Genomic DNA, 27,268 nt, shown 5'->3' with positions numbered 1-27,268 from the left:
TAAAAAATAATCGATTCATTTTAAATTAAACTTTGGTTCCACACAATTAAAACAAGAATATTCATCACATACAATATTTCACTTCAAAATGGAAGTTGTCTTTCGAAAAGATTGACATCATTTAAAATTTATTTAAAATGAATCAATTTCTTATAACTTGCACATCATTTTCCCCCGGTATTACACAGCTCATTATTAATACAAGCAGGAAATCGTTAGGTAATTGATTATGTGTGCTAATTTCATTGGAAACTAATCATTAATCCATGCTTAAGCAACTGACGATTACATTGAGTAATGAAATATGAATGCTAAACAGTGATCTCATTAACTGTTACAAAAAAAAAATAGATCACTCCTAAACCGGAAATAAAAAAGATAAAAGTTTCACTTTTCAATTGGTCTTCTCACGAAATTCGTTCTTCATATCCGATGCATTATCATAAACAACGTGATGAAATAAGCAAAAGATGACTAAACCTAAATATTTGATTCCTCGAAACAAAAAGCAAACGTTTTAAAATTCTTGGAGTAAAGAAGTTCAACTTGTTTGTGCAACATATCCGAGACGGTTATAAATTATAACCGTTAAGTAACTTTAAGTAAAATCAGTAAAATGAAAAAGGTGGCAAAAAGAAGGCAATCGTAAATATTCTATTTTAATATGTTTATGCCACTTTCCGCTAGTAAAGCAGGGTTGATTCTGGAATGTTTGAGCAAAGAATATTACAAAAAATGCATGTTCGCTTAATTTTTCTCTTAAAAATTTAGAATTCAAATTGTAACTACATAATAATATGGCATATCCTTGATATATTTATTACTATTAAAATTTTCTAGTAACCAAAGTCAAAAAATATTAGGAAGCAAAATTATACAGAATAGTCAAAATTTTAACTTGATTACAAAAAAAAAAAAAAAAAAAAAAATAGAAAGAACCAATGAATATAATGCTGTAAAATTTATATTATAAAATAGTCATGTTTTTAATTTTTTTTAGTTTAACAGACAGCGCAAATTAATACAGAAATATTGTACTTAAATTCCATTGCTAACAAAACGGCGCCAAAGAAGCAAAAAATTCTATGTGTTCTTTGGTTCCATGCATTCAAACTGGTCATTGCAATTCATTTTCAATTTTAATATTGTGTGTAATGAGTGTTTGCAATGCTAACTACACATATTGATAGACACAAAGTTAGGATTACAGATACTATGTATAGTAAGACAACCAAAATGACCCACAGTGCTTCGCGAGAATTGGAATACCTTCTTGCATTTTTCGAATTACCAAGAATGCTCACATTGAAATTTATAGACGTAAGTGGAGCAACAGACAGCGCAATTAATACAGAAATACTGATTTTACATTCGATTGGTAACAAAATGGCGTCAACGAAGGAAAAAACTTTTACGCGTCCTTTGGTTCCATAAATTCAAATTGGCCATTACAGTTCAATCTCAGTTTTGGAATTATATACAAGACAGAACGTTTGCAATGCTAGTTATAGATATTGATGGACTCAAAGTTACGCCTAGAGATACTAGGTCCAATATGAGAATTTGAACACCATCTCACATTCTTCAAATTATCAAGGATGCTTATACTGAAATTTACTGAAGTAAATGGTTCTATTAAAAACTCTAATAAAGCATTTATAATGTATCGAAACAAGCTTAGGTCAAATTATAATAGCATTTTTATAATGATTTTTTTTTGTGTGTGATGAGACTTTGTGTCAGGCTGTATATTATATTCATTGAACGAGTAGTTAAGAAAAAAGCAGAATAACAAGTTTAGTTTACTTCTAATGCAAAAAATAACAATTGTTGCCACTTATCTAAATTAAAACCGCGTTGCAATAAATATCTAAAGGGAGAAAATGTTTGATACAGATAATTTTAAATCCGCTACAGTAGAAATTTCCCGTTTATTCAAAGATAGAAGAAATGATTAAGTTCAGCTTTTAAACGAACTTTTGCAAAAGCAATCTTTTATAGGATAAAGTTACAATTTTCAGATCAAAGTGGAATTTTTATTTTTTCATTTCATTGCAGAAGTTCGTTTAACATACGTTCGTTTAAAAGAACTACTGAAATTGTCGATCTACTTTGATTTATTAAACTTAAAGTGGAATTTGCAATTAAACTAGCATTACTGGAATGAATTTTGTACTTTTGAAGAATATTTTGATGATGGAAGTAATATTTGAGATGCCAATCCGATAAAATGGTAAACATAACTGTATATTTTATTCTTTACTTTTTAATAACTATTATAAAATGATAAACTAACAAAAAATTATAATTTCAAGGAATTTCAAAATTTCTGTTAAACTATTCCGAGTTTAGAGCAGAAGTTCTGTATTTAAGTTTCAAAATTTAATCTTAAAATAAGAAGTCACATTTTTTAACGTGCAGTTGGAATGTTCAGAATTTAAAATAATAAAAACCAATGCATTCATTCTTTTGCATTTAACGTATACTTTTAAAAAGTGTGAATATTTTAAAAAATTATTTTCATGTTCAATTCAATGCCGCATTATTTAAATATCTTTGTAATTTAAAAATCTTTCGGGTTCGATTTCCATTCTAAGTATTTGGAAACATCCATTTAATCAAATATGTCAAGTATGTGCATTTATGCACTTTTGTATTAAGGAATTGGGGAAACAGATGTGTAGTTACTTTTCACAATGTTCCATTTCGTTTCTTGTCGTTTACATACCGATTGCGTCACCTTTTTTGGATCAGCTACAAAATAAGTAACTATTTATTACCTACCACGAGATTGCGCAATTCAGGTTCTTTCCAGTTGAATAAGAAGATCACAACGTCATAATCAAATGGTAAACGTAACTGCGCATGCCTACAAACAAAGAACCACATTTTCCTACGCTATGATGCGCTCTGTTTTTATCTTTCTGCAAGATGCGCAATAGATTCCAAAATTATGTAAAGCGCATCTGATGAATATCATGTGAACTTGAATAGATTCCATTACAAGTAACGTCAACTAAAAATGACAGTTTATTTTATGAATAAAGCGAAGAGAAGAATTTTAAAATTTCATTTCTAGTTCACAAAATAAAATACAGGGTAAGTACAAATAATGGACCCGATTTTAAAAAAAGTCATATTTTCGAAACTATTGTACATATTACAATAAGTGATACATGAATTTAAAGAGAAATATATCAAGTTTTTTTCGGTTACAAATGTCCGATGTGTGACCCTCTTGTTACACAGTATGCGTTCATTCCAAACATTTTGCTTCATTTTGTTTTGTCTGTTATCTTTGACATAACCCTACAAAAGAAATCATTGAGACAAGACATTGTTTATGTACCACCAATGCCGAAAACACTGCCAGAACTTAAAGAACGCATTTGTACAACATTCAGAACCATTGACAGAGTGAATATTTTGAAGAATATTCAGAACAAAATATTTGGAACGAACTGGATTACAGATTGGACGTATGCCGTAAAACAAAAGGGTCAGGCATCGAATATTTATAAGTGAAAAAAAAACTTGGTATATTTTTATTTAAATTCATGTATCACTTATTGTAATATGTGCAGTAGTTTGAAAAATATGATTTTTTTTAAAATCGGGTTCATCATTTGTATTCACCCAGTACATTTCAACAAAAAATAAGGGGCGAAAAAGCGACATAAAAAGAAAAATTTAAATACCATTTTTTCCCATCTTAAAACGTGTCAATTTCGCTAACGTAACGTAGCAAGGAAAATGTTGAAATGTCACATATCTTAAAAGGTCAAAACTTTTCCCAAGACGAAAACTAGTCAGGCTTTCTGAATATTAATATCTAATTTACATAATTTTGCTGTAACTATTACGAAATATTCTTTTTATTCGTATTGCATAAAAACCCATTCAACACGTGTTATTTCATGCTCTATTATTCTTTTTTTTATGCAAACATCTTCGTGAATGTATAATCAGGAAATGAATAAATCGAACGTTCATAAACAGATTAAATCTAATAGCTTGTCTCCGGAAAACAAATTTTGTTAATATGAGAACATAAATCATACATACGAAGATGAATGTTTTCATTTCTTATATTTATAGCCCCAAAAAAATCGATAATCTCGAATAAGTAATCTCAAAATTATACATAAATATCTTTTTAAAATAAGAATTATAATGAAACTATAACAAACTGCAATAAAATCACTGCTTTAAATTGTCTTGCTTGACATTAACATTTGAAATACTTCGTAATAATGGATTCTAAAAAAGTGAATATTTCAATACCTGCTTTCAACTCTAATGTCATATAAAAGTCATCTCTATTTTATTTGGAACAGAAATAATTCATGTTTTGTTTGAACAAAAATTAATATTCATTAATAAACAGAAATAGAATTTTTGGCGACAACAAACGTGGAATGCCGCTTCTTTTTGGATCTTGTATCTATAAATTTTAATTCTGCCGAATCTTTATACTTTTACTAATAATAAAATAATAAATGTGCGAGTGTTTGACTGTCTGTGTACGGTTGTGCGCGCACACGCTCTGTAGCCTAAACTTATTTGACAAAGACTTGGCCTGTTAAATATGATACAAATAGGCCTTGGATGTTAGGAATGTGCACTTCGGAGTGATTTTGCACTCGGAGGGAAAAATTAAGCTGGATGGATATTTTTGCGCTATAAACTCCCGAAAATAAAATTGCTAAACACTTATTTTTACATCATTTTAATATTTAAAAGATTGTCTTTATAATGATATTAGTTTAATATTTGTTTTAAGATCTGACCAATTTCACAAAAGAATAAAAGAAGTTACTGTGTCGTGAAAGGCTATGTGCATTTCAAGGATAGCTTACTCGGATAGTTAAGTTTTTAAAGCTGCTGTGGTAATTGACTTCATTTGGAAGGTTTAAATGAACTATATACTAATGCACTCAATGAACTAATGAACTAAATGAACATTTACACTATAAATAGAACAAATGTATGAATAGGCTTTAATGTCTATCTCAATTTATTGATTAAAAATACTTTTTTAAATGAATCAGCTTAGTTACCAAAGGCGGTTAGAACTTTATATAATTAAATATTTACAATGAAAAAAATTGTTTACTTCCATGAGAAGAAATTTCTCGCGTTTTAGATTTTTTGTTAAGAAATTAAGGAGATTAAAGAAACAGAGGCGAATCCAAGGTCAAACTTCCTGCAGAGGAGGAGAAAAAAAGATTAAATATGCTTTCCAATTTTAAGAAAGATCGAGCCTGGAGGTGAAAGACGCTTGTTATGATGCAAATTAAATAGGTAGCTTAGAAATAATTGGTCCTGAATTCTCGAAACTTCTTTGTTGTCACGTCGTACACAACAAAGGGTGGCCTTTTTATTCAAAGGTTAATTCTTGGTGTATGTGACAGTTACTTGATTTTAAATGCATGTCAAAGGATAAAAATATATTGTCTTCCTACCAGCTTTATGCATCCAATGGACCATTCAAACTTAAAGTATTTCAATAATAATAATCCACAATTAACTTATATAAGAATGTACAGAAACATAGATAATTAAATTCATTGGCTTTTTATTGCATAACAGGTTTTTTTTTAAAAAAATGATGCACCAGTGGTGTTTTATGCATCTAGAAGGAGTTAATCTGGCTGTTCCTTCTAATGTAACCTTTGTTAAACAAGACAAATTTTCTAACACTTTATTTTGCTTAAACTTCATTTTATTTCCACCTTAGTTAATCGAACCCAAATATAAACATTTTCATCTAAGTTTGCACTGGTAATATAAAAAATGTTTAAGAGAGAAATAATGAAAGAAATTTTTTCAACTAGAAACTTGAAAGAATATATTGATTTAAAAAATAGCCAACCAAGTAAAAACTTTTGTATACAAGTCCAATTTTCTATACTAAATGTTTTTACTTTATTAATTTCCAAATTTTTTATAAATATCTCGCTTCATTATGATTGAATTTTAATTTATTCGAGATGTTTAAAATTAGTAAAACAGCTCGTAATATATATTAGTCATTTTTATTTATGTCTAAACTTAATAAAATGCCCAGATTATTATTCTACAATATGGATTTAAATATTAGATCTGAACATTGAATTTCAGATTGTTATCATTTTTTAAAAACCCATTTTTTTATTTTGAAAGTGGGATTTTAATTCATAATATGAGGTCAAAGTCAATTACCCCTTCTAACGTTGAACGAAAGCTAATACTTCCTTTATCAAAAAAAGGCGTAAGAAAAAATATTTTTACTCTTAAAAATTTGGCCAAAATTCAGAAACGTAATAAAATACCGCACTAATGTTGCTTTGACAGAAAGATTGAACTTTTTTCCGAATACTGCTAAACACGTAAATTGAATCAGCAGTTGAAGAAGCGAAAAAGTTGCCAAAAGTGTTTTTTGTGAGGAAAATAAAAATTCAGAACTCCGTACTTAACTAAATGCTTACATAAAATTCTTCTAATTGGTGATTTGCTTTTCTTTTATTACAGATAACAATGAAAGTAAAAATTGTCGCAGGACTGAGGGAGTACCGTAGATATGACGACTAAAAAATGCTATTAGCCTATTGCCAAATAAATTTGTAAAAAATAAGAATTTTATAAATTATATTAGAATATTAATACTTGGTCAAGTATAATTGATCAAATTTCTTCACTATATTAAAGTATTTATAAATAATAACAGTCTGCTTAAATAATTTTATATATAAACGTGGATGCTCAGTTGCATTAAAAAGAATAATAAAAGCATGAGTCATAAATAAGTCACGAATCATAAATAAGTCATAGTCACGAATCGCAATAAATAAAATTTAATAATTTGAAATGTGATATTAACTTGACAATCTCATTAAAAGAGGGTCCTTATAATATACATTGTCTGTGGGTGTAAAATGTCAAAATCTGCCTCTTTGGAACAGTACGTCTTCCTACTGTGCTACTGGATTCAAAATTTTATACAGATATTCAATTTAAGAGATGTGTCACAGGATAAATCTTATATCAATTTCGTTCAAGTTGTGATAAATGAAATCCATATGCTCCTCTATACAAGAATAGAACAGATGTAATACCAGAAAAGGTTATCTTTTAGGGCTCAAGGAAGTGTAAAATGGAGATTTACTTACATTTTAGTATCAAACTTTTTTTTATAGTTACAATAAATTCTTTTTAAACGTTTCATATACGAGAAATAAAAAGAGTGGCAAAATATTAAATACAGCACAGCTTATAATAAAACAACGTCTTTCAAGGAACTGACGGTAAAAGGTGCATAATCGAAATTTTAATAAGTGGTTTTAATATTACAAATAAATTGTACCAATGAAAATTCACTTAAAAGTAACCTTTTTCATTTTCTAGTATACGTAGTATAGAGAAAGTATTGCAATTGTCAAAAATTCGAGCTCGACATTTTGAAGAATGTCCACGTTTTAGACCTTCCTCAATTTTGAAAAGACATTTTGGAAAATATCCATCTATCTGACTGTGACCAAAAAAAAAAATTCAAAAACGCTTTCAGCTGGATGGATAAAATTTGGCATGTAGTCTTTACACTAAATTTCCAGATTACTATCAAATTTTGAGTAAAATCTGTTGAGAGAAAATCCGTCTGTCCGTCTGTTCGATTAAAAGTTAACGCGATAATTACAAAACGAAGAGAGTTAAATTGATAAAATTAAACACACAGATTTAACACCAATAGTGTAAGCACTTGCCAAATTTGGAACCAAATACATCTACGGGTTGACTGTCTGTCAGTCTTTACTTTCAGAAACGTTATAATTCAAAAACGCAGTGACAAATATATCAAATTTGGTATGGGATTTTGTGACTACAAGTGCAGTTTCGTGTCAAATTATGGTTTCAATCGATTGAGAAAAACGCGTCTAAAATACAAATTCGATTTTTCGATACTATTAACACATGCCAGGGTTTAATCGCCAAAAAAACTCGCCAATAATGACACGATAGATTCAGTAAAAGTGCGAAATTCAGATCAAAATTTAGTATTTCGTAACTATTGTACGCCAATGCCATGTAAGGCGCTCTTTGGCATGGCATGTTTATTAGAGAATATACGAGAAAGTTTTGGGTAAACCACTGCCTCTGTTTTTAATTCCGACATTTTATCACATGAAATATAATATTCTAGGTTCTTGTTGGAATAAATAACATACACGTTCTTTCAGAAATTTCTTGAGTTATTTTTTTCTGTTTTGAAAAAGAAAAGAACATGCGATCAAAAAGAACGTCAGAATATTTACTGTTATTTATTTAAAAATAGTCGTCTGCAATTGCAAAAGAAGTTTTTGAAAAAATATGAAGTGCATTTTTGTCATGTTAGTAACACTTTAAGTTTTGTGTCAACTATTTTACATAGATTCTAATATTTTTGTCATCCGTGGCCTCTTTTTCGCTGTGAGCAGGAAAAGTTTATATTTAAAAGCCAGTTCCTTATGTCGCCACCTTGAACCATTTATTAAGGCAAAAGAGAAACTATTTGTTTATTTCTTAAGAAAGAGTCAACTCTTAGCTCGGAAATTTCGATAAACACGAAATATTTTACATGTTATTTAAAGACGAGTCTGTCTTAAAATTCTTTTTTTAAAAAATGGCTTACTTTGTAAAATTATTGTTCCATCTTAGAAGCAACAAAATTCTATTATGGAGTAAATCCAACAGTTTAAAGTAGAGATTAAATGAACAGCGAAAGACTTGGTCAAACTTCGTCACCAACATGAATACATTTGATTTAACGTTATAGACTTAACTTATACTAGTGGATGCTTGATTCCAGCCTAGTATCGGATTAATAAATAGGCATCTGCCTAGAGGCGTCGCAGCTTTGGGGGACCTGAGATCTCTTGAATTTTTTTTTTACAGTACTTTCGTACAAATTTAATACACAACCAGTGCGAGCTTACCCATGTGTAAATAAAATGTTTAAATATGAGAGCATTATTTTTTAGCCTCCCAAATTAAGTTTTATATTCGAGTTTTATATATTATATCATTGAAAACCAAGGTCTGTTGCTTTATAAATTAAAATTGATCGATCACATAATAAAATAATATTTAGACTGTGTTTTTAAAAATTAATCCTTTTTCTATTTTGTTTAAAATTGCTTTTAAATTTGAATTTAACTTTTTTTTTATAAGTCGAGGTAATGAAATCATTTTTTTAATAACCGAAAATTAAATATTTTGATACTTCAATATGTCAGAATTTATACTAAAACAGGCTTAAATACAGATTAAAATTAAAATGAATAATAAAAAGTTCGATGTGGAAGTTGGGGAGAGGGGAAAGGGGGCCCCGTGTCTTTCATTGCCTAAGAGCCCTTGATCCTCTCCCGCTTTCACCTTCCAAAACTAAATATTTTGGACTCGGTACAAGAGCAATGTTCCAGTCCTAAAGCCAAGATTCTATAACCAGGACAAGAAGGTTTAGTCAAATAGAAATATGGCTTTCTATTACCAGGACAACGAGGTTTAAAAGAATAAAAATATATTCACTCTTCATAATTACTATTACACGATTTCAGAGACAAGAACAGTATTTCAGTCCTAAAGCCAAGATTCTATAACCAGGACAACAAGGTTTAGTCAAATAGAAATATATTCACTCTTCATAATTGCCATTACACGTTAGCAGAAACCAGAACAGCATTTCAGTCCTAAAAGCCAAGATTCTATAACCAGGACAACAAGGTTTAGTCAAATAGAAATATATTCACTCTTCATAATTACTATTACACGATTTCAGAGACAAGAACAGTATTTCAGTCCTAAAGCCAAGATTCTATAACCAGGACAACGAGGTTTAAAAGAATAAAAATATATTCACTCTTCATAATTACTATTACACTATTTCAGAGACAAGAACAGTATTTCAGTCCTAAAGCCAAGATTCTATAACCAGGACAACAAGGTTTAGCCAAATAGAAATATATTCACTCTTCATAATTACTATTACACGATTTCAGAGACAAGAACAGTATTTCAGTCCTAAAGCCAAGATTCTATAACCAGGACAACAAGGTTTAGCCAAATATAAATATATTCACTCTTCATAATTACTGTTACACGATTTCAGAGACAAGAACAGTATTTCAGTCCTAAAGCCAAGATTCTATAACCAGGACAACAAGGTTTAGCCAAATAGAAATATATTCACTCTTCATAATTACTATTACACGATTTCAGAGACAAGAACAGTATTTCAGTCCTAAAGCCAAGATTCTATAACCAGGACAACAAGGTTTAGCCAAATAGAAATATATTCACTCTTCATAATTACTGTTACACGATTTCAGAGACAAGAACAGTATTTCAGTCCTAAAGCCAAGATTCTATAACCAGGACAACAAGGTTTAGCCAAATAGAAATATATTCACTCTTCATAATTACTATTACACGATTTCAGAGACAAGAACAGTATTTCATTCCTAAAGCCAAGATTCTATAACCAGGACAACAAGGTTTAGCCAAATAGAAATATATTCACTCTTCATAATTACTATTACACGATTTCAGAGACAAGAACAGTATTTCAGTCCTAAAGCCAAGATTCTATAACCAGGACAACAAGGTTTAGCCAAATAGAAATATATTCACTCTTCATAATTACTATTACACGATTTCAGAGACAAGAACAGTATTTCAGTCCTAAAGCCAAGATTCTATAACCAGGACAACAAGGTTTAGCCAAATAGAAATATATTCACTCTTCATAATTACTATTACACGATTTCAGAGACAAGAACAGTATTTCAGTCCTAAAGCCAAGATTCTATAACCAGGACAACAAGGTTTAGCCAAATAGAAATATATTCACTCTTCATAATTACTGTTACACGATTTCAGAGAAACTTATTTGAAGACTTTTTAAATAATAACGCTGATAGGTTGGAGTATAGTTTGTAAATTGTGACATGCCTGATGAAATTGTCAATAAAAACATTCTACAGTGTAGACCATTGAGTCGAGACAACAAAATTTGGTTTACTTTTAAGAATTGTAAATATTTCAGTTCCTTTTTTCCCCACATTTACAATGAAAATGGCGCATACTTTCAAATTACATGCAATAAAAATGGCGGAAATAATCATTATTTGTTACAAAAAATTCAGTTTTTTTTTTCTTGCTTGCTTTTGTATTGTTTCTTTAGACAAATTCTATAACTTTTTAACCAAAGATATTTATGCTTGGCGACTTAAAAGAATCATAGAAGGAATAGAATGCATTCGAGATTGAATTGGAAATTGTTTCTTTTTCTTGCTTTTGTATTGATTCTTTAGATAAATTATATAACTTGTTAAGCTATAGAATAAAGACATTCTATAAATAAAGATAATCTATAAATATTCTATCATAAAGATATTCATATTTATACGTGGTGACTAAGAAGAACTATAGAAGGAATAGGGTGTATCCAAGATTGGATTAGAAATTCAGAGAATACGTCTATATTTGCATCTGCCAATCGAGTTTTCCTTTCTTGAAATATTAGCGCTTTATGATCGCAATTCGTCCAGAAATAAAATAAAAAAAGTTTTTAAAATTAATTGATTTTTAATATTATCCTTGCATTAAGAAGTAATGGTCTTAGGGCGTTCGTGTTCTAAGGTTGGCATATTTGTCCCCATATTTTTATATAGTATTTATTTCTTTCGATATAGATGATCAGATCAGTACCGATTCCAACCATACTGATGGTCAATTAGCCAACATTATTTTGAATTATTCTGTAGACATCCAGAACTGACAAATTTTTCTTGAGTTAATTATGAAAATATTAATTTACAATACTTTTCATTCAAGGCGTCTCAAATACAATTTCGTTTTATTTACAGTCAACCCTCCTAAAACGCGGTACTCTCAGAACGCGGTTTCCATATAACGCGGAGCTGAAATTGCGACAGCCCTCCTATAACGCGGTACAGCGCGGTTTCCGTTCAACAACGTCCCATCAGTTCTTTCCGTGCACCCAATGAATGGTTTTAACTGGATATGTTTATATAAACATTCAAGCTTATCTCTTAGTCGTTTACGACATCGGTTTTAGTCGTCTCAGAGCTCTTTCACAGTACGTCTCGTTGGTGACCAATTCTTTCTAAAATTTTGTCTGCACCGTCCATTCGTTTAGCTTTTTGCTGCTTAATTTGTGGTTTATAATTGGACAACATTACACAATACTGTAAGTAATATTCTTCAATTGTTCTGATATAATAATAATATAGTAATTATTAAGCCTAGATTTGCATCATGTCAAACACAAAAGAAACAAGGAAAGGATTAAAAAGAAAGTTTATATCGCTTGAAGATAAAATCCAAATTTTAAATCGTTTAGAAGGCAGGGAAAAAATATCGTCTGTTGCAAAATCAACAAATTTGAATGAATCTACAATTCGAACCTTAAAGAAAAATGCAGATAATATAAGGAAAACTGTGGTAGATGGCTGTCCGTTAGGTGCGTTAGGTCTCCATATAACGCGGTACGAATGATGTGATTTGTACTAATTCTGAGTTTCTTATAGCGCGGTTTCCATACAACGCGGTAGACGGTTTCCATAGAACGTGCTTGTGTACGGTTAAACCCGAGTTTCTCATAGCGTGGTTTCCATATAACGCGGTACGCACTCACCGCGTTATAGGAGGGTTGACTGTAAATACATTTAGGTCTCCTTCTAAAGGAATACGAGAGCAATTTCGAGATGGGCCATATAAATTTGAATCATGATCAGATAATGATGTCATCAGAACGAATAGCCTGATTCTCCACATTTTCGCACCAAATCAGCAAGAGGGCATTCGGTCCCGACGGATATGTTGTACACCAGACTCCTTTACACAGTGGTTTTCTCGCAGATTAAGGTTGCGAAGCTGGAATCTTCCAGAAAGAAAAAAAAGCAGACTTTGTTATCAGGCCATAATGGCCCTATCTTGAAAGAGGGAAAAGCCCGGTCCTGGTACAGAACCCATAGAGAAGAATACGATGAGATTTCATTTCTCTAAGAAATAGCAAAAAATTCCCTTTCCTAAAAATGCTATTCTAATATTTTTTATTGGAAATTAATAAACTCGTCCCTTTCAAATGTCCCAATATTCTTACTTCATTTGACGAATTTTATTCACATGTCAGCTAGGGAAAAAAATCAATGCATTTATAAATGTCTATAGAACAGAATGAGTCATAAGTTTCAACATAAATAGTAAAAGCAGTACTGATCTTTTCCGCTTTGAGGAAAGTGAATGAATTGAAAAGGGATTGTCACCAATGAAGGAAGAACGGATTGATATTATTCTATGTCTAGTAGATTTGCCTAACTAAATTAGCTGTTATCCTCCTAACAATATCTCAGATCTGTAACAGATTAATTAACGAAAAATTGTTGTAGAAAATCTTATACACAATGCTAGAATAATTAAGAAATAATAAAAAGAAATTATTTGCAGTCATTTAAATAAAAACTAATCACTAAAATCAGTTTGAAACAATCAGTGATCCAATAAACAGAAAAAAAAATGTAATGTCAAAAACAAAATAAAATAATAAAAATTGCAGATCTCAGCTCATGAAACCTTGCTACAATCGAGTAGAAAAAATGCAAGCAAGTGCGGTTCATGTTTAATTCGCACGTCTTTAAATCAGTTAGTTTAAACATAATCTGTCTCAGTTGCAAGACACCAAAATAAAAGTTAGGATATTTCTTCCGATAATGAAGCAGACCAAAACCCAGAATTATAGATGGTGTTAAACGATTACACGTACTGATTGGTTGGAAATCCTTTATGTAGAGTGTGCTATCAATGTAACGCCCGGAATAGAGATACCCATGGCAACGTGACAAAACTTATAAAATTTAAATAGACCAATTCCATCGCCAGTACAAACCAGATCAAAAATGGCAATAGATGAAATTTAAGATTAAGCTTTGCCACGTTGCCTTGAATCTGTATTCTATGTGTTGCTATAAAAGTATGTGAAACATGAAAGATGGTACCATTTTCAGTCAAATAAATAGCCAACAATGTCCTTCATTATTGGCATATTTTTTCCAATTAGTTCATCTTCCTGAAAACGAGAAAGATTAATCACTGCATCCACCATTTGTGTGGAGGCTTAGAACTCATCTTCTGAATTCACCCACATACCATATTGTTGTTTTATCAGGTTCATATCTAATTCCTACACTGTCAACAATGTTAATGGATTTGACTTTCCACCTTAAAGATTCACAAAGAGCTTGCAATTCGGAACCTTCATGTTACAAAAGAATCACAGCCGATTAATCGTGACAGCTCTGGAACTGATGAGTCTTCCAGCGAATTTCTGCAACTCAGCAAGAGGATGTTCGAGGCAAGATGAGATTCAAGACTTTCAACCCTCCAGACACGCTTTTTTATTCTGCCTTATCCGAGACTTGAACACGTGATCCTTTGATCACGAAAATGTACCCCCATCGCAAGGTTGGTGCGACCCTTCCAAAATGTCATTAGTGAAGATAGATTTTTTTTTAGAATGGATGAGGCATCAGAAACCAGGGTATTTTGGCTAAATTGAGCTAGGCATCATATTTTATAAAGATTAAAAATGAATCATTTAACAAATATTATTGTTTAATATAGAGCAGTTAGAACACTTTGTATTCATTCTAGTTTTGCAGGATTTGTTTTCTAAGTCAATATGATGCCTAAGTCAGATTAGCAAAAAGTAAAGATTGGTCTACTGAAATTAATAACATATTAAATCTTTCTCTGCTAATAATAAAAAGGAATGTGTAGACGTTAGCAAACAGAGTTTGACACACAAGACATTGCACAAGATATTTTTTGACGCAGAACGACTAAATTTTATGAAAAATATGAAAAGCGGGGCAAAAATTTAAAAAAAAAGTATTAGAATCAATATTAAAAATCAAGCGTGATTTTGCTGTTTCTCAACAAAAAATTTACAAAAATATTGCTGCACAAAGTCAATTTCAACACAATTTTAAAATCCCAGAATTATTTTCAGTGGTATCAATTTAACTACCACTCAATTTCTAGATGAATTTTAATTTCTTTTAAATTATTTTTTTGTCTAATTTTCAATAATAGTTTACATTGTTGTAATGAAATTCAAATCGTTTACTACCAATCGTGCTTTACAACCTAGTTAACATTTTCCTATTGAACTATCCAGATTTTATATCAGAGTAGAGTAGAACTATTTCATGTAGCAAATGGAGGGAGGGGGCAACAAAGCGTTCCCCCTATTGAACCTTTCAGGTTTTAGTCTTTTCTTAAAGCCGATACATTTATTTCCTAATTAACAACAAATATATTTTTACTCCTCTGCCCCATTCTGAATCACGTAATTAGTAAAGAATAGAATATAAGTTAATGACCGAAAACAATAGGAAGCCCCCCACTTCCTAATCAGGCAACAACAACAAAAAAAAGCCTTTACATCTTTTTTTCAATAATTTGAAAAATGGTGGAAACGATATTCTGTGCTTCTATAAATAATAAAATAAATATATATATCTATTTTTATATTTCTATAAATATATAATTTTACTCTCTATTTTAAAAATTTGTCCAGAGATTTTTGAACTTCAACATTCTGAAGGCTAATACACAAAATGTCATCAGTATACCGCTAAAAAAATTCAAAAAATGAGTTAATCTATTTTTTCTTGTTTTTTTTAAATATAATTTCTGTAATAAAGCATCATTCATATTAATATAGCATCTATGTACAATATATTTTGCACATGTATGTACCTTTAACGCAATTTTTTTTTATTACTGAGATGATGTTTCAAAAAAAATAACACCTTAATTCTTTTCTTTTTTATTATTATTTAGACACGTTTAGAAATGTTTATTAAAAAATGTATATTATAAAAATACTGAATGAGAAATGTTTAGTTGGAAAACATGATTAATTTTTATATCTTTTAAAAGACAATTTAGAAAATAATCAAAAGTTCATATTGAAACGTTTCCACCGAATTCCTTAATAGTTTTTTAAAATATTTTAAAATCTAAATAAATAAAAAATCAGAAAGAAATTATATACAAGTTCAAACTAAACAATCAAACACCAATAAAAAAAAACATTCTAATTCTGACTACTATAATATAAAAATGTTTATGGAAATAAATATATATATGGAAAATTATTATTTTAAAATATATAATGGAATAACAGAGTTATGCCTCAATATCTTATTCCATTTATTCTCCTAGAATAAATAGAATAACATAGAAAATGCATTCAGGCAACAAGTAACCACTCCATTGCAGAAAAAAGTTGATTAACGAGATGTCGTAGCAGCTTGATAAACGTAACTTCAAGTTGACTTGGGCTGACATGTCATCAACATTTCCAGCAACATGTACGATGAATTCCAAGATTAAATCACAATGCTCATTTGACACAAATCACAGAAACTTAACTCCATTAAATTTGCATTATTTCCGAGAAAAAAGTACTGTTTATGAACACATAGCTAAAACACTACTTTTCCTCAAATTCCTAACTGAGTTTTATTTTTAATCGTCTGCCATGTTATTGGCATTTAACTTCCTGTGTTCGCCCAGAATTCTTTGTACATTGTCTGTATTCTTGTTCGTGATAAGTTTTAATGTTCTGGATCTAGAATTAAATGGTTGTGTTGTGAATGAAACGAGTTTTCTTTTTTAATCGAACAAATATGATTGAAATATGAAGACATTTTAAAATTTATAAATCTCTTTTTGAATTATTAAAATATTCTTTAGAGAGAACTGTACTTAAAATGCCTTTAATACAATATATATTATACGATTTAGAAGAACCTTTTTTAATTTATTTTCTAACAGAATCTCAGTTAAATTCTAAAAATATAACATCGAATGTGTTTATTTTAATTTAAAGAACGTAAGTGTTCATGAGCTGTTCATTCAAAATCTTTTAATTTTCTCAGAAAATGATCGCGCAAATTCAGTTAAAAATACCGATTATCACAATTCGGCTGAATCAAAATAAAGAGTACTTGTTAATAAAAAAAAGAGCTTTAATTTCCAAAACAAAAATACAAAACGACTAAATATCACGATTTTTTTTTCATTTTTATTTATTACTGGTAGCAAAACTCTCGAATAAATATTGCAATTGTAAATCTGGTATACGAAATAATTGGTAAAATATGCCTACCTCTAATGGTTTGTAAATTAGCTGTTGGGTCACTTTTAAAAAATATTGATTTAAATAGCAATTTTAAGGTAAATTGCAAATTTTAATCTAAATATTAACACGTTGAATGCCGTTGTGATGCGATTCAAATATCATGTATAGTGAGTATACTTCAGCGTTTTTCAAAGCGTTGTTAAATAAAAAAATCGTCCGAAAAGGCATGCTCGATTTTTTTCACTATTCTATGAGCACAAAATCTCTCATTGCCGGGACACTGAAAATAAAAATCCGAGCATTCAAGGACTTCATGGCCTTGTCGTAAGACCACAGATCTCATGAAGTGGGATAACACCTTTATATAGGATGCATGCGAAATAATTCCGAGGAAACCATTGGCACCTTTTTGATAATTATGGTGGATGGTTTTCGTAATAATTAAATTAGCTTTATGAAAGATATCCAGTTATTTCTCAAGTGTTTGCTTTTATACATTGCGAAACTCGTTAAATCTTTTTTAAGCAAATTAATAAAAATAAATTAGACGAAAAATATTTGACGTCATAAAACTTAAGATAAACAAAATAATAAAGTCAAAATGTTTGTTAGCAAATTATTCATTATATTATATTTTCATATTTTGATTATAAAAATCTGTTTCTAAAAATTAAATCAGCAAACTCACTAATTATTTTATCAAATTTAATTTTTTGGGTTTGATTACACATTTTTCTATTTTATTAGAAAAAAACTAATTTAATTAGATTAATAATTTTTTTGGTAAAAAATGTAAATTAAAATATGTTCGCAGAGTTAAAAGTTCAGTTAAAGAATAAAATCTTCAAATTAAAAGAATAGATATTCTTTTGATAGATTTTTCTCTTTAGGGCCATAGAATCTGGGCCATTTATGAGTGGCAGTTACGGTTTGTCAGCAATTCCTTTGAATAAACTTCTTCGCACACTTATCAATAAATCCTGACAGTTACGCAGAATCTAAACAACAAATTAAACAAATCTTGATTAAGCTAATTTTATCAAATAAGCTAAAAATATGTTAAGAAAAAAAATCAAAATTTCGCAATACTTTCACATCAATACCATTAAAGAGCAGATGAGAAGGTTTAAAATTTCTTCCAAAGGGCCTTCACTGAAAATTGCATTTCCCAATCATTACATTTTTCATCATCATCATGATCTAAGCATAAAAACAGCAAGAGATAAGAGAACTGAATCATTCCCTTTTTATCTTGACTATTATCTTAATAAACTTATATCACAACAGCCATCACACTGAAAAACAGGTATCCCCCGAGTATTAACTGTTATTCACGAAATGCGTATCGAAATTTGATTAAAAACGTGGTACACAACATTAAAGAGATCTCAAATTCATTATACCACTGATAATGCAGAAAATCGAACACGTAATTAACAATAATTACACGAATTAGAATCGAACACGTAATTAGCGTAATAAAATCCTTTTCTAATGAAAATGATCTCGAATTTACATATTTGAGAAATAAGATAAATGTGTCGTATAAAATTTGCGAATCAAATTGCATATTTCACAATAATAATAAAATCCTTTTCTAATGAAAATGATCTCAAATTTACATATTTGAGAAATAAGATAAATGTGTCGTATAAAATTTACGAATCAAATTGCATCTTTCACAATAATAATAAAATCATGTTCTTATGAAAACGATTTCAAATGTACATATTTGAGAAATAAGATAAATGAGTCGTATAAAATTTACGAATCAAAAGGGATGATCTTGATTTTCGACTCATTTTTACCGGTCAAATCCTTCGATTTGAATGTAACTGTTTTGAACCCCTTCATAATTTATGTTGAATTCCGTGAGTGCATCGATTTACTATAAGTTTACATCTTTAAATAACAGTAAAATCATTCATAAATATTATAATTCAGCCAAAAAAATTAAAATTGAAATGCATAAATATCTCAAAATATTTTTCTTGAGAAAAACGTGTCTACAACACAAATTCGATTTGGGGTAAACTATTATTGCATACCAAGGATTAATCGCCAAGTATGGCACGATAGATATAATAAAAATGGTAAATTCGCGCCAAAAGTTAATATTTCGCACTTATTGTACGCCATTGCCATATAAGGTGTTCTCTGGCAAAACAAGTTTATATGAGAATATGCCAGAAAGTTTTGGGAAGACCACTTCCGCTGGTTGAAAATTGTTTGAATGAAATGAATTCTTTTTCCCTATTATATTGTACACAGATGTGATCATGGCACTTCAGTATCTCAATTCCTTTGAATGTTAACTTCCGTTATGCGCAAGCTCGTTCTAATTTTAGTGTCAACGACAACACGTTGGAGTAGAAACTGTGCGAGTATCGCTCTCTGTTGGTGGTTATAGAAAAGAACTTACAGAGAAAAAAGTTTTGCGTCATAAAAATTAAGGAAAGGCATCGATGCATAATAAACCATTATTGTTATGTTAATCTAATTAGATTATTTGACAATCTAATTATTATTAAATGATATAATTTGGCATAAATCAGGCGATTAGAGTAACCCCAGTTTATAATTGTTGCTCCCAACATGAAAACAAAAATTAAAAATTCGAACCTCTAGCTCGAAATATTACAGTACGATAATGTCTAAAGGCTTGAAACGATTATATTTTATTTTTAAAATAAATTAAAATAATTTTTAAATATTCATAACATAATAGCAATAACGTACGATAAAAACAACAATTCAATAAAGTCTCAAAACGTCAGACTACAAATTTAGCAGCCGAAGCAGTGAAAAATACTGTTGAAAAAATATATTTGGAAGTATTTTTAAAATTTATTAAAAATTTGAGAAAAAAAAATATTATGAAAATAAAATTAGTATCATTGTAGAACGTTAAAGTTAAAAATATTTTTAGTGTGATATAACTGTTGCACAATAATAAACTATAAAGATTTTGAGGAAAACCCTTATTATTTCTATTAATTTTAATTAAAATTCCGATTAAAATCACTTTCATAATGAGCGCCTACTATATAAGAAATAATTATTTATAAAACGAAGTATTCTTAAATACAAAGTTTTTTCATATTGTGAATTTTGAAGACTTTTCATTATGCACATCGAATCCATCCAATCTGCAGTGTTAGCCTATAAATATAATGTTTATAGGCTAGTACAATAAGCATTTACATTTTTTTTAACTTATCAACAGCGTGCTTGGATGAAGTTCATAAAATCCAATTTAATTTTTGTGGTCCAAGAAAAAAAATAAATAATAAAAACTTCATATTACAGTAGTTGTCATTTATTCGAACATCTGTCGAGAAATAAAGTTTGAAGAATGATTTTGTAACTAAAATCATTCTTTTGCTCCTCAATGAAGTGCACAGCTTTCGTCCTTGTAAACAGAAAAGCAGAGCTCTTAACACAGGGAAAATATTAAACGATCAAATTGTAACGGAAATTCGAAGAGAAACTATCGTTTGCATCTTCTATTTAGCTTTTATAGCATTTTTTTTTTAAATAGAGATTTAAGAATTTAAATTTCTACGAATACTTTTTCGTGTTTTTATAGATTTTCTATTATAAATATTGTTTACCTTAGCTTTTAATTGTGATAAATATTACGAGATCCTAACATCTTTTTTCCAAACATTAATTGAAGCCACTGATATAGAACTAAAATTTAAATTAATAAATTAATTGCTGAAGATTTTTAAAAAGCACATATTCATTAAGAATACACGTTTCAATTTCAATTCTACAATACATGAAGTCATTCAAATCAATTATAAAAATCCATTTTTAAGAACATAAAACAGCAAGTTAAAAGTGTTTTTAAAACGAAAAGAATTTTAAAGGAATCAATTTTCCTAGATATCAGAATTAAGTTATTTAAATAAAACCACAAAATCATAAATCAATCATTAAAGAAGGAAATTCAGTCTTAGAGTAAATAAAAAAAAAAAGTTAATCCACAGTTTCGGAATTGTCATATAGAATAGAAAGCAGCATAAAATAAAAAAAAGGGAATTTTTCATTTAGTTGTTCAACTGAAATTATAATTATGTCTGTTATTGCTATTTATGAAGTAATAATTATTATTCGTTCTTCACTAAATGATTTATAGACGAGACTAATGAGATTTGACGTTAAAATAGTACAAATATTTCATTTATTTGATACTGGGTTTTTTGGATTTATGGTCAACAGAAAAAAATAACACGAGATCACAATCAAAAATATCTTTGAAAACTATTTTTTAGAGATAAAATTTTAATTCTGTAAACATATTAAAGACATTTCGAAAATTGTGAAAATTTAATTAACTTAGTTTTATTAATAAAACAACGCTGAAAATATAAAAGGATTCATTTTAAACTCAAACAAATTAAGAGATAGAATTTAAAATGCCAATAAAAACAGAATTTAAACTGTTTAATGTGCACCTCAGTCTTTAAAATATAAAAATATTGCTTTGAAAATACCGTTTCACATTTCGATTTTTTTAAATTTATCTTTTATTTTTATCTTTTGTCAAAATGTAAAGTATAATGTGTCTGAAACACTTTTAAATTTTCATAATTCAAAATTGTACTTTCTATAATGTATTACAAAGATTTTGTATTTTATGACATGAATCTAACCGTCATGATATAAACTTGCAAATTACAATAATTATATTCAGTCGCCAGGGTAATTTAATTTTTTTTCAATTCAGATAGACATTCAGTTTTGATTGTATTCATATTTTAAAAAGAATTAAAGGAGATTCGAACGTCATAGAATAATATTTTCGATTGATTCTTCTATCTATTTTTAAAATTTAATTATACATGTAACGATAACTGCTTCCATTTGGGACTATATTCATGTACGTTAAATACATGAATCTACTTATTATTGAAAACGGAAGTCATTAAAGCAATGACAAATTTTGTAAAATATAGTAAATAATTCATTAAATTTAGAGGTGAAAAAACGTCCACTCACATAAAATTGGAATCATTGAAAAGCTTCCCCCCCCCTAATGTTAAGTAAAAAATCTCTCGTTCAATGATAAAGCTACAAAGTTATTGCATAAAAACATTGACATTTCAATAAAATTCTAATTTAAAAAATCTAATTCAAAATTTTGAAAAATGCAATTGTAATAATAAAAAAAATATCCAGTCAAATTTGGTAGAACTAGATCCTAAAGTTTGTCTGTAGAACTTGAAAGATTTCTTTAACAACATTTACAAATAATACTGCAGCCTGCAAACAAAAATTAGGTAAAAAAATTAAATAGTATAACTAAATTCAACGGCGTAATGCAATATATTTCATACAGTTACATACTAATGCATAGCAAGAGTTTTATACATAAAAATCTTCTATAATTGGAAATATGAGAACTTTAAAAAAAGGTATTTCTCTCAAAATAAGTTAGAATCGAAATCACTGCTTATCCGATTCAAATAATCGTAATCATATTAAAATGATTCAGCATACCGCTTTGTGCCGGAAACTAATACTTCGAAATAACCATCTCCTTAATCATCAATCCAGCTGCATAAATGCCACAGAAAGTTATAGAATCATAAAACACTCCTTTTAAAAAGCTAGCACGTGAATCGAAATGCGGCATCCATTAGAAAAAGATTAGCCTTTGTTCCATTTCTTCGTAATGTAAAAAGTAAAGAAACTAAATGTATTAAACTTGTGGATCAGTTTTTCACACTTCACCAGTTTTAATATAGAAATAAGATTTGTTTCTGTGTCCAATACACTATTGTTAGTTAAGATTGCATTCAATACACTATTGTTAATTAAGATTGCATTCAATACACTATTGTTAATTAACATTGCATTCAATACACTATTGTTTATTAACATTGCATCCAATTCACTATTCTTAAGACTGCATCCAATACACTTTTCTTAAGACTGCATCCAATACACTTTTCTTAAGACTGCATCCAATACACTTTTCTTAAGACTGCATCCAATACACTTTTCTTAAGACTGCATCCAATACACTTTTCTTAAGACTGCATCCAATACACTTTTCTTAAGACTGCATCCAATACACTTTTCTTAAGACTGCATCCAATACACTTTTCTTAAGACTGCATCCAATACACTTTTCTTAAGACTGCATCCAATACACTTTTCTTAAGACTGCATTCAATACTTTTCTTAAGACTGCATCCAATACACTATTCTTAGATAAAATTGGATCCAATACCCTATTCTTAGATAAAATTGGATCCAATATACTATTCTTAGATAAAATTGGATCCAATACACTATTCTTAGATAAAAATGGATCCAATACACTATTCTTAGATAAAAATGGATCCAATACACTATTCTTAATTAAGATTGTAGATAGCAAGGCTCTTATAGTCTTGTTATTTTGCGTCTTCAAAATTTGCAAATAGAAATAAAAAAGTTTTGACTAGAATGAAACATTTAACAGATAATTTTTTTATGAAGCATTAATTAAAGCTTCGCTTTTTCATTTTTTTTTTTATTTTGGAGTCATTACAAAATGTTATATGATAAATAGAGACCTGGACTTTCTGGGGCTGAAAAAAGAGGGAAGAGATAATGAGGCATTGATTAAATATTTAAAACATTAATTAAAATTGTTTTATTTTACGTAGGTTACTTGATAAATTTTAAAAATAAATATTCTATGCGAGTTTCAAATAATGATAAAATAATAAAAACATTTTTATCTCATTAAAGGTGGCGACCACACAGCCACGCAAACTTTTACGAAAACTGTTTCGAAATTCACATTTCAGCGTTATGATTCGTATCACAACCATTTTAAATGAAATGTGTTTTAATTTTACATACAAAAGTCAGTAAAACACTTATCAAAGATTCAAACAAAACTTTTCGTTAGTAACAATCTTTTTTTTTAATCAAAACCTGTTCTATTCGTGAGATAACAACCACGTGTGCAATGAAATCATTGTGTCAACAACATGCGTGTTATCAATGTTATAAAGATGCAGAATTCGAGTGCGAAAAAAAAAGTGCAAAAAAATATTCTGGCTGGTACTTTTAGCAGTAAGATAGGCTTAATTTAGTTGTCACAATAAACACAAATTATATTTTATTGAAAAATTTTTAGAATATATATTGCCACAAAATAAATCAACTAAACATATGGAGGAATCTTAAGTGACGATATAAGAAATTGAAAGGGTAAAAAATTGTGCAAAGTAACTAACTTTACTGTAATATACGCAAAAACAGAAGAACTATAATAAATTTTAAAATAAACACATATAGCAAGCTTTTTAATATTTTTTTTCACTGTAATTGTATAAATACGCATGTAAAATAGTGTAAAAAAATTAGGAAATTGTTTAATTAATTTTTTAGTTAAAAGCTTTATTTTTTCAAATTAAAAAATAATAAAATGAATGATTTATTGATTAAAATTAATTTTAAAAAACGCCAAAATGTAAGTGATTATCTTTATGCTTTCTGTGCTTTATAAGGTTACAAATAATAAACCTAAGATATTAAAGCGCATTACAAAACTAAGTTCACCTTCAGAAATCAATTTTGTAAAATTCAATAGCATTTAAAAACTCTTAAAATTATTCACAAACAGCATTGTAAAAAATTCATTCAATTTAAAAATACAAAATGCTATAAATAAATAATGGAATTTTACTTACGAATCCATATCCTCGACTTTTGCCGGTCTGTCTGTCCGTGATAACCACAGCTTCTTCTATATCTCCAAACGCCTCGAAAAATTGGCGTAGCGACTTGTCAGTGGTATGGTAGGGCAAACCACCGACAAAAATCTTTGTATAAGTTGTATCTTTTTGCTGTATATTGTTCGCTGTCACTAACTGTTGATCCATAATGTCCGACATCGAAGCGCCCAAGTAGTAATCCAGCGATTACAGTAAAAAAAAAGTCGAAAACAAAAAAAAGTACTACTAATAAATAATATCAATAAAACTGCCGCTCTTCGGTTGGCTAATCGTTTTCCTCTTGTATATATAAAAAAAAAGAAGTAAAATTTTCAATATATATATATATGTACAAAAAAATGAAAACAGTCGAAAAAAATTATAAATATATCACAGATCCCTTTGATTGTTATATCACAATATGGAAAAAAGAAGAATGAATTGTTTTCGCTGATGCCACAAACGTTTGATGAAAAAAGATTTAAATTTACGAACGAGCAGCAGCAACTGGATATTCTCGTCTGCTTGGAAACTTTTCTAGAACTGATTGCAGCAGCAGTTAACTTTTCGTGCGACCGGCTGGAACTCCAAAGAGAAGAAGGGGGGATGGGCACACACGCGCAAGTCGCACGTAGGACATCCAATGACTTTCTTTCCGCGCGGCTCATGCGCGCTGCATTAAGCGAGAGGAACAGCTGTCCGATAGTATATTTTTGTTCACACAAATGGCAAAACCTTCTCGGCGGGGAGGGAAGGGAGAGGTGTTGTCACGCTTGCGCTGTTTCGCCCACGTGGTTTTTAAACAGTTCCTTATCGCTCAGGGTTTTGTTTTTATCGTCGTCGCTTTGAACTTTTCTCCCGACTTTTGTTTATTCGATTCGCAAAATGCGAGAAGGAACAACACATCGATCATTGGTGCTGTTGCAACCGTTTTGCATATTAAGCAACGCCGAAGTGTCATGCTGGGCACTATTTATACCTCGGCTCGTTTTAAAACCAATTCTGCAAAAGGTGAAACGGCACCGCTCTCTTTAATTATACGCTGATCTAATGAAACGGATGTAACCTGTTGGGTGTCTCCAGCGAGCGATTAATTAATGTACGGGTGTCTGCTAATTAATCTTTTACTTACAGTTGACATATTTTCCTCTTCTTTTTTACTTTCTCGTATATGTAGTACAGAGAAAGTATAGTAATCGTCAAAAAATTCGAACTCGTGATTTTGTCGAATCTCCACGCTTTAGACCTCCCTGATTTAGAAAAATGCATTTTTGGAAAATGCTTGTTTGTCTGTTTGTGACATAGATAACTCAAAAATGTTTTGTTCTAGACGGATGAAATTTGGTATACGGTCTTTCTTCCAAATTTGTAGATTTCTATCGATTTCTGAGCAAAAATCCGCTCAGAGTAAATCTGTCTGTCCGGCTGTTCGAATATAATTTAACACGATAAGTACAAAACGAAGAGAGCTAGCTAGACAGATGAAATTCAATACACAGAATTAACATCTGTAGTCTAAACATCTTTCAAATTTTGACCCAATCCAATAAGGGATGGATCGTCTTTAGGTCTGTATTTTCAGAAACATGTATCTGTGATAACTCAAAAATGAAATGACTTAAATATATGAAGTTTGGTGTGGAATTTTGTGACTACAGTAGTAATTCTGTGTCAAATTTCTCTTTCAAACGGTTGGGAAAAACGCTTCTAAAACACAAATTCGTTTATCGGATACTATTAACCGCCAAACTCCCTCTAAGGTTCACTTGATAAATTATGTAAAAATATTAAATTCACGTCAACGATTAATATTTAGCAGCTATTCTGCACTAGTGCCATGCAAGGCATCCTCTGAAATAACGTTTTTATTAAAGAGTATGCGAGAGGGTTTCGGCTAGACACTCCAGCTTATTTACATTATTGTAAGCTAAGCGAAAATAATGTAATCTTTAAAAAAAGATGAAATGAAGATTTCGATGAAACTTCGATTTTCAAATCTCGTCGAGCCCGATAAACAATTAATATTATTTTTGTACGAATATTTGGAATTCGGAAAACCATTATTCAAAATTACTTCGAGCTAGAAGAATGAAATTTGGTATTTAGATTTTACACCAATTTATATATATATATATATATATATATATATATATATATATATATATATATATATATATATATATGTATGTATATGTTGGAACGAAATCCATTCTAGAAATTCTGTCTGTGAACCCGATAACCACAAAATGTAAAGAGCTAGATAAATGAAATTTCGTGTAGGCGTTAATATTTAAAATGTAAATCGTTATCAAATTTGGAATCAAATCCGCCTAAGAGTTGAAAATTTGTTCGTTTA

At 29.5% G+C, this 27,268-nt stretch overlaps 1 protein-coding gene across 2 annotated transcripts in view; it reads right to left on the bottom strand.

Annotated features, from left to right (window-relative positions):
- Positions 1 to 25,575, bottom strand: part of LOC129975133 (RNA-binding protein 24-A-like) — a 191,764-nt gene extending 166,189 nt beyond the window's left edge. For both annotated transcript variants that reach the window (XM_056088084.1, XM_056088085.1), the window contains exon 1: positions 24,889 to 25,575. In XM_056088084.1, coding sequence (XP_055944059.1) covers positions 24,889 to 25,092 — 204 coding nt within the window. In that variant the 5' untranslated portion in view covers positions 25,093 to 25,575. The remainder of the gene's footprint in view (positions 1 to 24,888) is intronic.
- Positions 25,576 to 27,268: the final 1,693 nt, after the last annotated feature.

This window comes from Argiope bruennichi, chromosome 7 (assembly GCF_947563725.1).
Source record: "Argiope bruennichi chromosome 7, qqArgBrue1.1, whole genome shotgun sequence".
NCBI lineage: Eukaryota > Metazoa > Arthropoda > Arachnida > Araneae > Araneidae > Argiope > Argiope bruennichi.
This window is presented reverse-complemented; position numbering and strand designations above follow the sequence as displayed.